At 34.9% G+C, this 15,618-nt stretch overlaps 1 protein-coding gene across 4 annotated transcripts; it reads right to left on the bottom strand.

The window, feature by feature from the left end:
- Nucleotides 1-633: 633 nt before the first annotated feature.
- On the bottom strand, nucleotides 634-11,141 carry LOC106672321. Of its 4 annotated transcripts, XM_014403656.2 has the most exons (8): nucleotides 11,009-11,141; nucleotides 10,881-10,939; nucleotides 10,631-10,796; nucleotides 9,790-9,978; nucleotides 8,145-8,214; nucleotides 7,415-7,622; nucleotides 1,692-2,020; nucleotides 634-1,495 (listed from the first exon to the last, which is right to left on the bottom strand). In XM_014403656.2, exons 3-8 carry the CDS (start codon nucleotides 10,692-10,694, stop codon nucleotides 1,087-1,089), a joined length of 1,269 nt encoding a protein of 422 aa, XP_014259142.1. In that variant the 5' UTR covers nucleotides 10,695-10,796; nucleotides 10,881-10,939; nucleotides 11,009-11,141; the 3' UTR covers nucleotides 634-1,086. The 4 variants fall into 4 exon arrangements, with proteins under 4 accessions (XP_014259142.1, XP_014259141.1, XP_014259144.1 ...); XM_014403655.2 differs by having other exon boundaries at nucleotides 10,631-10,939; XM_014403658.2 differs by lacking the exons at nucleotides 10,631-10,796; nucleotides 10,881-10,939; nucleotides 11,009-11,141 and adding an exon at nucleotides 10,119-10,188.
- Nucleotides 11,142-15,618: the final 4,477 nt, after the last annotated feature.

Raw genomic sequence — 15,618 nt, forward strand, 5'->3', positions numbered from 1 at the left:
TTTCTGTAAAATAAACAAAGCTGAATCTAATGTTCCTCCTATGTAATAGTATAAAACCCTATTATTTATAATAATATAAATAATATTTTTATAAATTTTAGCCCAATTTTTGTATAAATACCTAAACCAAAATCTATTTTCTGAACTATAATCAGTAATGGGGCGTCGGTGGCCGCAACGATTTCGGCCTTGACATGACGCTCATCACTGTAAGGTGGTGGGTTCGAATCCAGCGGCCCTGCGTTCGAACCCGACATACTCACAAATGGCCTTTTTTTCAAAAACACCGGCTACCTGAGGGTTGATATGACCTCTGCCGTTGCGAACCCTCGTAAAAATACACAAATAAATATAATCAGTAATCTAAAATCCCAGCAAAAACCTAACCGTGAAAAAAGGGCCAAGTTCGAGACCCCTCCAAAAAAAGTTAGCCTTTCAATATGAAGTCTGTTCTTTTTTTAGGTTTAGGTTTAGGGTATGGATAAGGATAAGGCTTGGTTAGGGTTAGGGATAGCTAGGTTCGGTTATGCAGGGTTAAGCTTGGAATTAAATGTTTTTGTGTAGCATAGAAAATATATGAGTCCGAAGCGCGAAATATATAAATATATTTGGTTAATTTAAGTTTTACATTTGATTATGGTTTATCAGACAGAAATTGTGTAAAAAAATTACAAAAATCTTTATGTTTTAGACAACACAAAGAAAACATTATTAAGCAAAAAAGTGAATTTAGATAAGTACATATTTTTTTATATATCACGTTACATGTACAAAAAAGAGCAAATTGTAATAAAGTATCGACATTAATAAAGATTAACTAATAAAGATAAAGAACGCATTGCTTCAATATTAATTACGTTAAGTATCTGTATATTTGTCGACTAGTAGTTTTATTTTAAAAAAGATATTGGAATGGTAAGACCTTATAATAAATATTAGTAACAAATTTATTAATTCAGGTTAAAAATAATATGAATGAATGAATGAATTCTCGGCAATAACAGTGCGACTTATTACACCGCTGTAAGCACACGCAGATATTACATCATATTCTTATGTTACATTATGCTAGTTGCTGTATGCAAACTATATGAAACCTCGGTCTATGAAGTCTAAGACAAGGTCTCGGACTTTCTTGTAGTACTTGGGAGTAAGAGATCTCACGGCGCTGTCGAAGTTCTCGTTGCTGGCGAGCTTGTTCTCAGCGGTGATTGCAGGCAGAAGGAGAAAGCCTATAAGGAGGCCGTACAGTGCGTGGATTTCGATCTGGTTGTATATATCTCCTAATGAGACGTGGAGTGCACCTGGTGCCAGCTCTTCCAAAACTTGGCACAGTGATTTGTGGTAAGTCTGAACCAATTCGTCCCTGTAATCGGTTGACACTTCTGGTTCGGTGCTTGTTGTTAAGAAGTGAAGTATGTCGGTTGAAAGAGATGCGTACCTCACTACTTGAAGGTCGACGAACTTGACTTCTTCTGCTATTTCACCGTTGTACCTACGCACAAAACAGATTCATCTCAATTCTTTCTCATACAAATTTATGTGAATAGCCAATAAGAATATATAGTAAAATGTATATTAATGAATGTTAATATAATAATTTTAGTTTAAAGTTAGAAAGGTTTTTATTGATATTGGTACAAAATACGAAAAACCTAGGTTTGAAAACTATAAATGAACAGGTTAGTTACCTGAAAAGGAGGTTGTTGATCCAAAAGTCTCCATGGCATATCACAGATAGAGGTTCAGAAGGCTTAACCAGGGCTTGCATACGCTGGAAGACGGTCCCTTTAAGCATTCTAAGTTTATGAACTGCTTCGACAATCGCCACATCTGTAATTCCTTTGTAAACTTCGAGACTCATTAGAGCCATTTTCAGTGCGTTTTCCAGGGAAGCACTGAAAATAGGGTGTGCTTCGGGGACAAAAATTAACTCTTGGATGTTTGACTTTGTCCCCTCGAATGCAGACTTGTTAGAGCACTTCATCGCTAAAGAAATGCCGTGAAATCTCCCAAGTTCCTTAAAGAAAAATAAATAGTTTTAAAACAGTAAAATGGCTAATTAATCTTTAGCATCATGTGTCCTTTATGGTGTGTAGTATTTTGATAGTTTAGCATGCATATACTTTTGTATACCATATGGAAAGTTTGGTTTAGCCCCATAGTTTGTCAGGTCTTATGTCCATACTGGGTTCAGCATTGATTTGTATATGATTTTTTTTTAAATCAATGGAGAATTTAGATCTGTTGCCAACTAACCTTTTAAGTAATTGGTACCGTTGGTTCAGTTCCATCCTTTTGAGTCGTGTATGGGGATGTATGTCTACAGCCTGGATAGCGAGGTAGGGGATGACGTTTTCGGTGGAAAGAGGGGTGAGGAAGATATTTTGGACGTAGAGGGGTGTGACGTTATGTTTTGAAAGGTTGTGGAGTAGTCGCCATCTTATGAACCATTTTTCAATGGAATATATTGTTTGGAGGATTCGGTTAGCTATGACGGGATCGGAGTTAGAGGATCCAACGTATTTTCAACGTATGTTAGGATAGTGGTGTCGGGATGGGAAGGGATATCAGCAGTGTAGCGGGCCGAAGATGTTACCCTGAGGGAATCCCCGGCCTCAATGTACAAAGGAGAGTGTAAGGATCCTTTCCATACTCTAAAGTACCTATTGGCCAGGTAAGATTTGAGGACGAGGTAGTGCGTAGAGGGTAGGATATCCTTGAGCTTCTATAGTAAATCCTGGCTTGATTGAAAGCCTGTTCGACATCAATTGACACAACAAAGCAGAAAACCTATGTTTTAAAAAATATGTGAAATAGTTAAAATATATTTTTTCTCTGCTCCTACAACAAGAACACTTCTTGTCTAATAATTTTCGAACTAGCATCGTCACAAGGTTTCTGAATGAGACTTAAAATATCAGGACTCTCACAGAGAAGAGGTGGGCAAAGGGAAGGTAGAGCACTCAAAAGAAAAGAATAAAGTTTCAGACTACTCATTGCTCATTCAAAAACTGACCAAATGTTAAGCAATAAAAAGAAAAGAAGTGGTGCTCATAAAAGTAGGAGTGAAGTGAGGATGGCCACAATGTAGATAACACTACTATGATTGACCTTCATGGAAGGTGTCTGGAATTTTTCTTGAATTTTTAAAGTTCTTTCACCTTATGGATAAAAAGGAAATGACAGAAGAATGACTTGGCCACATGTAGATATCACTACGTTCATAGGTTAATTTTTTTGGAGCGGGTCTCGAACTTTGCCCTTTTTTAATGGTTAGGTTTTTGTTGATATCTTCTTTTCTTGATCTCACATCTAAATTTGTAACGGGTCATCTGATATTGTGCTTTAAATCATTACTAGATAAAAGCCAAAACTTATAAAAAAATATAAAGATTATATATGAAATTATGCCTTGTTTGAATGTGTAATTAGAAACTATAACGACGACAGTACAGTTCATGAATATCAAGCAATCTATTAATACATATTGATTTATCCTATTGGTAGATATGCCTTACTTCTCTGTAATTTTTCTATAATAATGTTTATGGAATTAAAAATAAGGATATAACGTGATCAGTACTGCCTAGACAATAACATGATCGCCATCTAGTGAGTGATAGTATTACTGTTTCCAAGTTCATCAAGGTCTTGTGGGATATACGGATTTAATAAAAAATATGGTATTTAGATGTATAAAATGTACGGAATATTATTTACCGAGATACTAATGGAAATATCCGTTATAATTTTTGTAAGTATGACTTGAAGAGACAGACGAACATAACTTCTATTGGGTAAAAAGGCAGATTTTCTTCCTACCTTTAGTTCCTAATGGCTAAAAAGTGGCCACCCTTAATATTTTCAATTTTCTCTTAGACAAAACTCCATTAATTATCTTACACGATTTAGTCCGTTTTGAAGGATTAGAGGTAAATAAAACACAGATAAAATCTCCTACTTGTGTTTACAATTGGATTTTGTAAATAAATCTTTGAATAGTCAATCTCTTCGCTGGTTTTTCTGTAAAGATTTTTTCTAACGTTTCGATGGTTTGATTTTTAAACTTACATCACTATTAAGTTTCAATTTTTTTTTTTTTAGTAATGGTATTATGTGATACAGATTCGGCAGATCATAGCATTGTTGGAAGATGGAAGAAGTTGAGCGTTTGTGGTTGGGGTGCTCACATTCCCAGAACAATGTCCGAAGGGTCTTCTATTACTACCAAGATACTGTCCGAGTCGCTCCTAACTTGAAAATCTAAACGTGTGATAAGGCCTATGTACTGGGTGCGCACGCTAAAGAACCTCAATGTTAAAAGACATTGCGACCCCAGTGAGAAACATAATATTGAGATCAAGCAACTACTTCAACAGTTAGAAATGTTAATCTTAGTTTACGCATTGTAAGGCGAAGATTTCCCAAGTTGGTTTACGTGCGAGAAGGCCTGCCACTGGTCCAGAACGTCTGACCAGGCACAGAACAGCTTGGTTAAGTTTCGTAAGAAGTCACATCAATTGGACTAAGCGAGATTGGACTAAAATCTAAAAAGATTTGCTTAAGGCCTTCGGACGGTCGAGAGACGAGAGAGGGTTTGGAGAAGAACAGGTAAACAATATATTCCCTCAACATTTTCACTCCAGAAAAACTATGGTGGCGGAATGGTTTGGTCACGCATTTCAATGGAAGTTCGCATAAACTTGATCTTCATAGAGGGCTCCGTAATAGATGCTCGATACGTTGAAGATGTGTTATCAGAAGAAGTTGCTCCTTATAATACCAATAATTGGCGACGGTTTTATTTTCATGCATGACAATGAAGGTCACATAGCATTGATTATGGTTGGTGAAACGGGCGTCAAGGTGAACGATTCACCTTTGGGAGGAGCTGTCAAAGAGGTTAAAAAGTCGGCACGGGAAGCCAGAGGATTTGCAGGAATTAAGAATGGCGCTGTTGGAGGAGTATGAAAATATTCCACAGCACTACATTCAAAACCTCTTAAAATATATGCCACGTCGAATGCAAGCGGTTACCAACGAAAGAGAAGGAAATACTGAGTTGAATATTTTCTTCATTGTTTCCAAAGCTTTTTTTTATTTTATTAAATTTAATTTTTTATTTAACTGTATCTTTATGATTCTTTTAAAAACACCCAGTAAACAACGAAAAATAAAAACTATAACTATTGCAAGTATTTACTAAAACAACAAAACGAGGGTGGCCACTTTTTTGCCTCTCAGTGTAGTTAACTATTAATATGCACAAAAGAAGTGCTCGTGTAAGCCATATGCATGAAATTTTAAACATCTCATACATTAAGGATGATATCAAAAGGTTAGCCGGTTCCTTTTTTGAACGTAGCGCTGAGAGTACAAATACGACAGTAATAAATGTAGGAAACTATAACCTCAAGAAAAATTGGAAACAAACACATTTTGGATAGACTGTTTAATATATTTATTTACTGTTATTATTTACTAAATTATTTATTTATTAAATTAATTAATTTATTTATTCATTTATTTACCAAAGAAATGAGTAATTATTTGATTAGATATTGTACAAGTCTAGTCAATGATTTTAATCTATAATAATTATTAACTATTTATTAACATGCTTATTAATTTATTAATTAATTATATTAGTTATTATTAAAGTGAATGTGTTGTTATTAAACTTATATATCGCACATGTCTAGTCAATGATTTATAATTTATAATATATATAATTATTAGTAAATTGATTATTTATTAATGTAAATGGTTATAGAAGTAAATGTGTAATTATTTAACTTAGTTAATGTACATTTGTAGTCAAACAAAGGCGCTGTGTCCTAAGCCAATTGTACTTATAATTTATTTAATATTACTGCAAGTGGTGTTTAAAATAATTTCTCACCACTGTTGTTTATTTCTTTAGGCCAAATTAGCAAAAATTGTAAATATATTTAAGTCCTCTGCCACAAGGATGTATTATGTCCTATGTACATTTCCCATTTTATTCACTTTTTACAAAATGTATGTAAAATTATCTATTTAGTAAATTCCAAATTCCAATTAATATGCAGTTTGTTTTCCGACCTATCTGGTCTGCCTACCTTCGTTGTTTCTGTCTGTCAGAGACGTATTGGCATTTCTCTTCAGTGATGGTTTTGACTCTTATTTTTGGTAGGTGTACTATTTTTTTAAACTTATTTTACGTATTTTCCTTATAAAACTTCATTGATCGGAAACAACCAACCTTCAGGTTTAATACCTGACAGATATATTATATATTCAAAAAACTATTGAATATTGAGATGAAACAAAAAACACGATAGTGGTAACTAAAAGATGAAAATTACTTAAACATGTATACTTTTGAGTAATAAAGCGCAGACAAGATGTTTTAACAAAGGTATCAGAAGCACGTCCCTAACAATTACAGCAGTGCTTAAAACTCAGTTCGGGGAGATAATTTTTCCTTTGGCTGATTGTCTATTGGAGTCATAAACTACCCTTGTCATGAAAAAAGTCGTGACATCACGTCTCTAAATTAAACCGTCACGTTATTCAATTTAGAACGCGTACACAACCACGATCGCATCTTTCACACTTGTTAAGTCTTTCACAACAAATTGTTATCAATAGGTGTGTTTAAAAAAATAGCATAGATCTTTTTTGTTTTCGAACTAGTTCAAATTCGAACCCATCTTCAACAACCCACAAATATGTATTGAACATTTGGCGAATAGTGGTTATTTTTAAGTTTGAACAATGTGTATATTTAGTGGTGTATTGACCAAATTATTTCTTTCAATTAATTAATCTTTTTATGTAAGGTTTTTTGTTGAAATGAAAAAGCTAGTGCCACGAGCGGGATTCGAACCCACGACTTTCGGCTAAATACGACGCTGTTCTACCACTTGAGCTATCGTGACTTCGATCCACTCGGACCACTCGGACACCAACTCCCCATCTCAACCTTACAACCTTTCGAATTTTCTCTCCTTTTTGCCATTTTTCAAATGTCGTGTAATCAGGATTCGATTCTCGGCGACATATGAAGTGGCCATAGGGTGCTGTTAGTAAAGTTATACTTCGTTTTACTTATTAAAACCATTATATTTAGTGGTCTATTGACCAAATTATTTCTTTCAATCAATTAATCTTTTTATGTAAGGTTTTTGGCTGAAATGAAAAAGCTAGCGCCACGAGCGGGATTCGAACCCACGACCTTTGGCTAAATATGCCGCTCTCTACTGCTTGAGCTATCGTGCCAATCGGATACCAACTCCCCGTCTGTATAATTATAAAATACACCATAATATAATAATAAGATTGAACTTTGGTTTGGGAAAAGCTCAGTTTGATTCGGAAAAGGTCGAATTAGGCATTGAAAAGGTACGTAAAATCTTTTAAACAGTACCTTCATAACTAGTTTCGAATGGTGGAGGTCTAAACCCTTTTGCTTGTTTCCCATTGTAAATCCATGTGATTGAATATCTTGAAGTACAATTCGTTGGCTTGTTGCATGCAAACATGACGGGAATGGCAGCTCGCATTTCGAGAACTCTGCCAACGCCGGTATCACTTTACCAAAGGCCGCAGCTTCGTTTTTAAACGCTGGATCACACCTACAAACAAAATATGAAAGACTTTCGAGCGCTCTAATTTTTCAAACGTTATGCGGTCTTATAAAAAAGGAATCAGATCTGAAAAGGATAAAACATGACAAAAACCAGGTAAACACAAGGTTTACCCAAATAGAATATGAACATCCTCAACAACACTACATCAAACCCTCAAATCATCCTCATTTCTGATCTGAAGTCACTCACTATTTCAGTCTTCCTCCTCACATAGAATTAAAAGACCCGACGAAAAAATGCCGTGGTTTTGACCGAATATTAAAACAGAGGATTCTTGATAATCATGTCCAATTATGAAAAACCGCTTACTTTCCTTTCATCATGACAGAAGTTTTCTGTCTGCTAAAGATCTAACTGATTACTTTCTATCGCACCATATTTTATATGACTACTGATTATTCTTCCGCCACAATTTGACAATAACACTTAGCAAACACTTATGCTAAAGGGAAAAAGCCATGCATTTTCAATAGCTATTTCCATATCACCTTAACTATAACAAAATACCTGAAAACATGTCGTCTTGTATTGTTGGCTGGATGTCTTTTGATCAATAGCAATTTTTTGAATGTGTGGGCTGAAAAAAAAAAATTAAGCGTTATTTCCAATATTCCTGGGCCAAGTAGCTGTCTTATATTTACCTAAATTACACTGACATGCAAAAAATTCCACCCACTTGTTATATAGCTTGATTTGTATATATTTTATATATTAATCAAAGTTTAATGTTTCTTAACGTTTAATAATTGAGTATTTTTTTTAAAAAGTTAAAAAAAAGACCGACAGATAAACTTTGTTTTAGATTTTTAATTAACATTTCAATATCGTGTATTTCCTCCTCTTGTGTTAATCCAAGACGCCTCGGCATACTTTCTACCAGTCAGGAAATGTCTCTTTGCTGGAGGTTAACCCATTCTTCACGAAGTCCTTGCAAGATCGAGGAGTGTGTCAGGAAGTGATGGATGTGCTCTTATTAGTCTTTTGAGGTTATCCCATAAATGTTCGATGTGGTTCAAGTCTGGAGAACGGGCTGGCCAGGCTAAGCCGTTTGTACAATGCGAGCGACATGTGGACGGGCATTATCGTGCATTAGAATAGGATTTCGCTGATTTCATCGAGGATAGACAACGCATTCCAAAATTTCATCCACATAGCGAGTGGCCGTCAAAGACCTTCCAGATCAACCAAAAGACCAACTCGGTGCGACTCTTCATTGAAATTCCCGCCCACACCATCACTGAGCTACATTGAAAAGATTGACTCTGGGAAAACATCTGGCTTCGTACATTTCATTTCGCCTTCTCCACACTCTTTCACGTCAATCTGGAGATCGTGGAGCAAATCTACTCTCATCTGGAAAAAGTACAGCAGACCAATCGTCCAAAGATCCATGGCTGTGTTCTCGAGCACCTGCGAGCCGTGTAACTCTGTGCGTTCTGGTCAATTCTGGCCCTCTTACGGGGGGAAAAGCCATCAGTCCATACTGATTTAATCTTCTTCGAGCAGTGCGTTCAGAAATTTGGTCACCTCGAACTTCCTGGAGCCGATGAATCGCTTGAAAAGGTGCCGGTTTTTCGTATAATTATCAAAGTCAAAAAAAGATCATCCTGTGGTTCTGTTACCCTAGTGCGTCCTAGAACCGCGCCATCTATGGTAGGACCCAGTTGCTAGAAAACGTCTAACGGCATCTCGCAGTGTTTCGTAGGGAACTCCGATGGCAATAGCCGCATACCTGATGGAAGGTCCAACATCAAACAGTGCCACACCACGCGCAACATCCTCAGCACTAAGTAGCATTTTTAAGTTTAAAAATTGAAATTAAGAAAACGAAACAGTTTATTGCTTCAGAATTCAAATGAGACTGAATAAAATTTTTAAATCCTGTCAAAAGTAAATATTGATAAATCCTTTATCCTTGTTTATGATTAAGGATTAAGTGTGTTAACCTTTAATTGATATTCCAATTTAAAACATAGCATAAACAAATATTCATTGATAAAAGCAATGAGACAAATTAAGGGTAGAACTTTCTTTTTTTGAGAAAATGTAAAAAAAATCAATTGGGTGGAATTTTTTGCTCGTCATTGTATAAGTTGGTGTATTGAGAAATATCATACACAAAGTAGAAAACAACTAGTTAATAGTTCCTTACCCGATTTTGTCCTTCCAGTCACAACCACCGTGGTAGCGGAAGACAAATAGTTGTCATCTACAGAAGTGCAAGGAGTCGCTTCAACATTGATTACTTCAAGGTCTGGATTAGATTCTGTTTTTCTCAGCAAGCCCTGTAGAAATTCTTGATCTGTCTCTATTATAGGCACTTCTAGTTCCTTCAACATTGCTGAAATGATGCAGTACCAGTATGTAAATTTAGGATTTTTAATAATGCCACATACAACAAAATTACTTGACAATCACTTTAACTACTATTTTAGACGGTATTAAAGCATAATATTTATTTAAAAAATTATTAATATAGACCTTTTGTTTAAAGACAATATAAACTATTTAATATCGGCATTACGTTAAATATAATATGATCTTACGTAAATACCTCTTGGTAAAAGCTTTTCGACAAATTTGGCGGCCCTGTTACAACGAATACCCGGGATGTACAAACTGATAACAGCTAATTAAATTTTCTATAAATGTCATACAGTTTTATTAAAAAAATAGATAACATATCTGAATGTTGAGTGTGTATTAGTAATTAATATCAATTAATAGTTTGAATTAATAAGGTTTCTTGTCAAGTTTTTTTTGCCAATGTTATATTCTAGTACATATTAGTTCTTACAAATATTTTGTTAAATATTTTAATTCATTTTAGTTTAATACTGAAAAGCGCATTATTTTTAATTTACAGATATTGTTTATAAATAGTCGCAAATAATGATAAGATAACACTATGTTCAGTACGAATTATTAAACTTTACATGTCACAATAGCCAATCGAGACGGTTTTCCGTTTGACCTTGTACATATATACGTACTTTGTTGTTGAACTTGGGATCCAGTTGTACTTGGCATGCACTGACCCCAAAACGAGGATGCCATATCGGCTGAGTGAGAGGTTCTTCAGTAACAGTTAGTGATATCTGTTTTCTATTGATTCGTTAATCGAATTATTAACACCAATATCGTCTCCTTTTACAAGGCCTTTGGACATTCAACAAAATTGATTACAGTACACTTTTGAAATTGTTCAATTATTATTTTGCTTATTATATTGATGATGGTGACCTATGAAGAATGTTGGAATCAGAAACCAAGATGATGTAAGATGAAAGATTTGCAGAGAGCTGTAAATGCGGAGAAAAGATCAAATGATAGAGTCTAGTTCAAATTGAAGTAAGAAAAAGTTTAATTACTTGTTTATTGTCACCTCTTCAACGGTACAATTAACGTTATGTGGATTGATGAGCATACTATCATAAGTGGAACATTTTTCTAATTAATTTTGTGGTCCATCTATTCATCAACTTTGATGTAAGGTAAAATCAGTTTTATCTACTATTACTACCAGCTGCGACGATAGATGGCGTTATGGGATTAATTACAGTATTCATTTCTCAATCAGCCTCGCGCAAAGATTCCAGTAAAAGAATCGTCACGGAATTTATTCAAGACTGATTTTGATACTTCACCTCTCGGAAGCATGTAAGCCATGTGAAGTACGTAAACTAGAATATATAGATAAAGTCGAACGGGTTGTTAAGCATAAATTTCGGCTTAGGTATTATTCTTATCTTCTCTCTAGGTGGGTGAGATCCGATCTGACAGGAAAAACGGAATCTTGAAGGATAAGAGTTTATTTTTCCGTTTGGCCGCCAAATTTTTCTGATGCAGAGAAGTGGATGCTATACTATCTCACTTCTGAAAATTACATCTATATCTTTATTGAAAAAAATAGTTTTGAACCTCGGGTCCTGGACACCCCCGATTGTAAGTTTGAGGCTTTCCTCTATACGTTCCAAAACTTGGTTTACTTCAGTCATAAACGCTTTCTTTAGTATTGAATCAATGTATTAATCAATGTGTCGTTTTATCCAAAGACAAAATTTGTAACACCTTCCACAGCAATAAAAACAGAATAGATTTGATTATCGCAGGCTGTAGAACTATGTATCTAGCAGGTGCTTTGGGGTTTTCTATAAAAATTTTGTTGATTACAGATCACAACGAAGTTAGTATTATTAGTTTTATTACGTCTTTTTCATTACAAAAATAAATAAAATAAATGTTTAAGTCTTCCTCAAGCATTGACAGTTATCGTGCTTACCCTGGAGAGAGAAGAGAAAAGCCAGAGAAATAGAAAAGGAACAAACAACAAATAAAACAGAAGATTGGTTTGGTATTAATATATTATAAACTGAAAAAAGAGAAATTAGCGGAAGTGTGATACGATGGGGAGGAGGATTGGACAAGTTGATTCCAGCAGGGTCCAAGAAGAGAGTTGGGGAAAAGACGTTTCCTACTCGCGAGCAGCCAAGGCCATCTTGGATCATGTGATGGATACGAGGAGTGGATGGCTGCCGCGAAGAAAACATATTTTCCCACCGTTTGGGGTTAAGGAGAGGCGAATTCAGTCCTGTAGTCCCTCGATAGATGGGGATAGGTTGTCGGCGGTTCTTCGGATTTTCCTCCTCATGTGCAGCCGTATCCACTCCCGGACCGAGCGATCAGGATGGATACCCCGAAAGGGGATTCGTGGCTGCAGAAAGGAGGACGACCCACCGAAGGAGACACCAAGGAACAACAAGAACATTCAAACCTATCTTCAATGTTCTTTGAATCTGACTTTTATTTCCCTGAACAGTTTGCCGCAATTTCGCAAGATAATGATATCACAAGTTTGATGTCAAATCAGTCCGTCTTCATGGTACCTTGCCTTAGAACTTTTCCAGCGATGTTTAATTGATGGTGCAGTTTTTATGTTTAATTGATGCGAATATGGTATTTACAGTCTATTTCTGGAGTTTCATTTGATTTTTGTAGCTGTCTTGTTTAATGCTTTCTTTATTGCTCCTATTGATTGAGCACTAAATATTTTTATTTAATTATTCTTTTTATCTGAGTTCACGAAAACACGACCTTCGGCTCAAAACGCCGCTGCTGTACTTCTCCGAGAGTAGTTCGTAGCCGAGAGTCGTTGGTTCGAATCCCACTCGTGTCACTAACTTTTACATCTCAATCAAAACCTCAGATAAAAATAATAATTAATTGATATAATTAATGTGGTCAATTATCATCGTGAAACATAAATAGACTAAATCTCTTATTGTTTTTGTTTTTAGGTAAAAAAGGTTAGTAATTTAATTAATAATGGAGGACTAACGTCCGTTATCCCGTTGCGTGTCGCGGCCGAGTCATAAAAATCACTTTACAATACATTTTTGAAACCATTTTCAATTAAAAAACACCATGGGTTACTCAGGGATTCGAACTCAAGATCACTAGCATAGGAAATACGAGTCGGACACACTAACCACTCATCTCTTTTGTTGTTTCCAGTATTATTTTTCATTGATCAATGTTGATTTTAGTGTTCCATTTATATGAGTTTTACTATTTTGTCACATGACCAAGGCCCAGACAGGTGGTGCGTTGGTAGCAGTCAAGTTTCAAAATAACAGAATATGTTTAGGAATGCATTCGCGTTTGGAATGCAGTAGAAATAGAAATATATTCTCTACATTTAGCAAGTTTTTCCTAACTTTCATTCGAGAATGATATATATTATGCAGGGTGGGCGACCAAGACCTGAGGGGTTAAATGCCTGGGTAGACTCGTACCCCATATTCGAGAATGATAAAACAATAAGTTGTAAAACACATTTATAAAACGTAAACTTAGAAAAAAAGTCACTTTTTTTCATTCAATGACTACTGAAGAAATGGGGAATAGAACTTATGTAAATCATAAAATGATGCTTCAAGTACATTGAATCGCGTTTAAACTTAGTAGCTTACGACTAATTTTTTAAAGCTGTGACGAGTGAAACGAAATTTTGTTTTCTCATTGTAGGTTGATATATAAGTTTCCATCGTTACGTTTGCATTTGAGTTAATTAGATCTCCAAGTTGTTTCATGTTGTTTTATGTGGGTGGATGGGGGCCATGGCCCAGATCGTCTGCGCTTAGTCGTAGTTGCCCACATCTCGCCAGATTTGAACAACCGTTGACAGAAACCTGAATTTACGAAAACTTCTTTTTGTTTTTTCAGGGCACATTTGGAACTCATACCTTACATTTATTTTAAAATAAGTTTACTTCTTGTTTATATCTGTACAAAAAGCAAGTAAATTATTTTTATAAATATAATTCACCAACAATTGTTAGTACACTTGTTCTCTTTAGTATATTATTTCATTAGTAATAAGGAAATTCTCACTTCGAATAATAACCAAAATATTCAGTACCTTGGTACTTTTTATTACCAAAATGTAATAATAATTGGAGAATGTCTGTATATATATTTAAAACGAAGAAAGCTTATACAGAGAATTGTTTTATCACAAGAAATAAACGCCATAGCAGTCGATTCCCAGATAATTTCACTTTTCTTCTCTTTTGTTGTACATTTTCTAGAATGTGTATTAAATAAATTTGGCTCTACTTCTGTTTTACATTATTGTAATTCTAACTTTTAATTATTTTTATCAGCTTGTACTTAATTATATAATTACTCAGTTAATTATACTCAATTTTTTCAAATTGAAAAATTTGTTTCACAGGCAGGATTCGAACCCACGACTTTCGGCTTAATACGGCGCTGCTCTACCACTTAAGCTACCATGACTTCGATCGCCCATGCCACAAACTTCTCATTTTGACTCCCCGTTTTATTCAAATTGTAAGAAAATCGCGGCTTCATATAGAAACACTTTTTATTAACGATCGTACTGCATTAGTGCCGAAAGTCGTGGGTTCGAATCTCGCCTGTGACACAAATTTTTCATCTCGAAAAATGTGTATATAATTAATTGAGTAATTATAGTAATTTTAACATGAAGATTTTTATATGGTTGATCACATTCATCAAGGAGGATGATCAATTGGTTCAATAAATTTGATCAACGAGTTTTTCAATGATGAAAGAGGTTGATTCAACAATAATTACATTTGTCGAACTGCTCGTTTCAATATTTTTTTATTTTAATTGAACTGAACTTTCAATGAATTTTATCAACAAGGTTTTCAATGATCAAATTGATTCGACAGGGTTTATCTTTGTTGAACTGCACATTTTAATGAAACCACCAGGTTTCCGATGATTAAGGTGACTTTTGGGGGCTGTCAAATTTGATTTCTTCTCTTTGAATTTTTAATTGGTCCTAATTTTATATGACAAATTTGGATATTTTCCTTGGAACTTAAATGGAGGCAAGGTGGCGAAAGTTCAAAAATCAAAGATAATTTACGTAGTCAATCACAAAAATATTCAACAAATTTGGGATTAGGTTGACTATTTCAGTGGTAAGCAGCTATGATCATAACTGACGCTAATTTGCATTTTGCTGCGTGTAAGAAAACATATATGGGAATAGCTAAGTAACCCATTCATGGGCCGCTTCACCTTCTGCTAAAATATGGGACATATCGAACATGTAGCTCATCTCACACGTGGTATCGGGTCCTAATTTAATCAATATTAAAACAACATGCATACACACATGCCCACAGAAAATAAAAAACCCGTTCTATACCTAATCTAACTGGTTTGATACGTCATATTCCGCTACAGACCGTTCAACCCCTTATGCTAATAAATACATTTTTACAGATAATCTTACTTACAATTAAAAATTGGGGAGGCATCGGGGTGTTGATATTACGACGAAGTCTCACCCACCTACACAAATTCATACACTAAAAGACGTAACTAATTTGACAGGACTGTGGGATTTAACATTTTCAAGAATGTTCATTATTGCATCTTTTCCACATTATTGGCTCCTTTTTATAGTAATTTATGTTTT

This window comes from Cimex lectularius, unplaced genomic scaffold (assembly GCF_000648675.2).
Source record: "Cimex lectularius strain Harlan isolate CLEC.00 unplaced genomic scaffold, Clec_2.1 scaffold64, whole genome shotgun sequence".
Classification (NCBI taxonomy): domain Eukaryota; kingdom Metazoa; phylum Arthropoda; class Insecta; order Hemiptera; family Cimicidae; genus Cimex; species Cimex lectularius.

Excerpts from the sequence above, each read along its gene's own strand:
- LOC106672321 (XM_014403656.2), bottom strand. The coding sequence starts at position 10,694 with ATGGCATCCTCGTTTTGGGGTCAGTGCATGCCAAGTACAACTGGATCC. Across the intron at positions 8,215-9,789 it reads GACTGGAAGGACAAAATCGG|CCCACACATTCAAAAAATTG; the intron begins GTAAGGAACTAT and ends TTTTTTTTTCAG. Across the intron at positions 7,623-8,144 it reads ACAAGACGACATGTTTTCAG|GTGTGATCCAGCGTTTAAAA; the intron begins GTATTTTGTTAT and ends TTTTGTTTGTAG.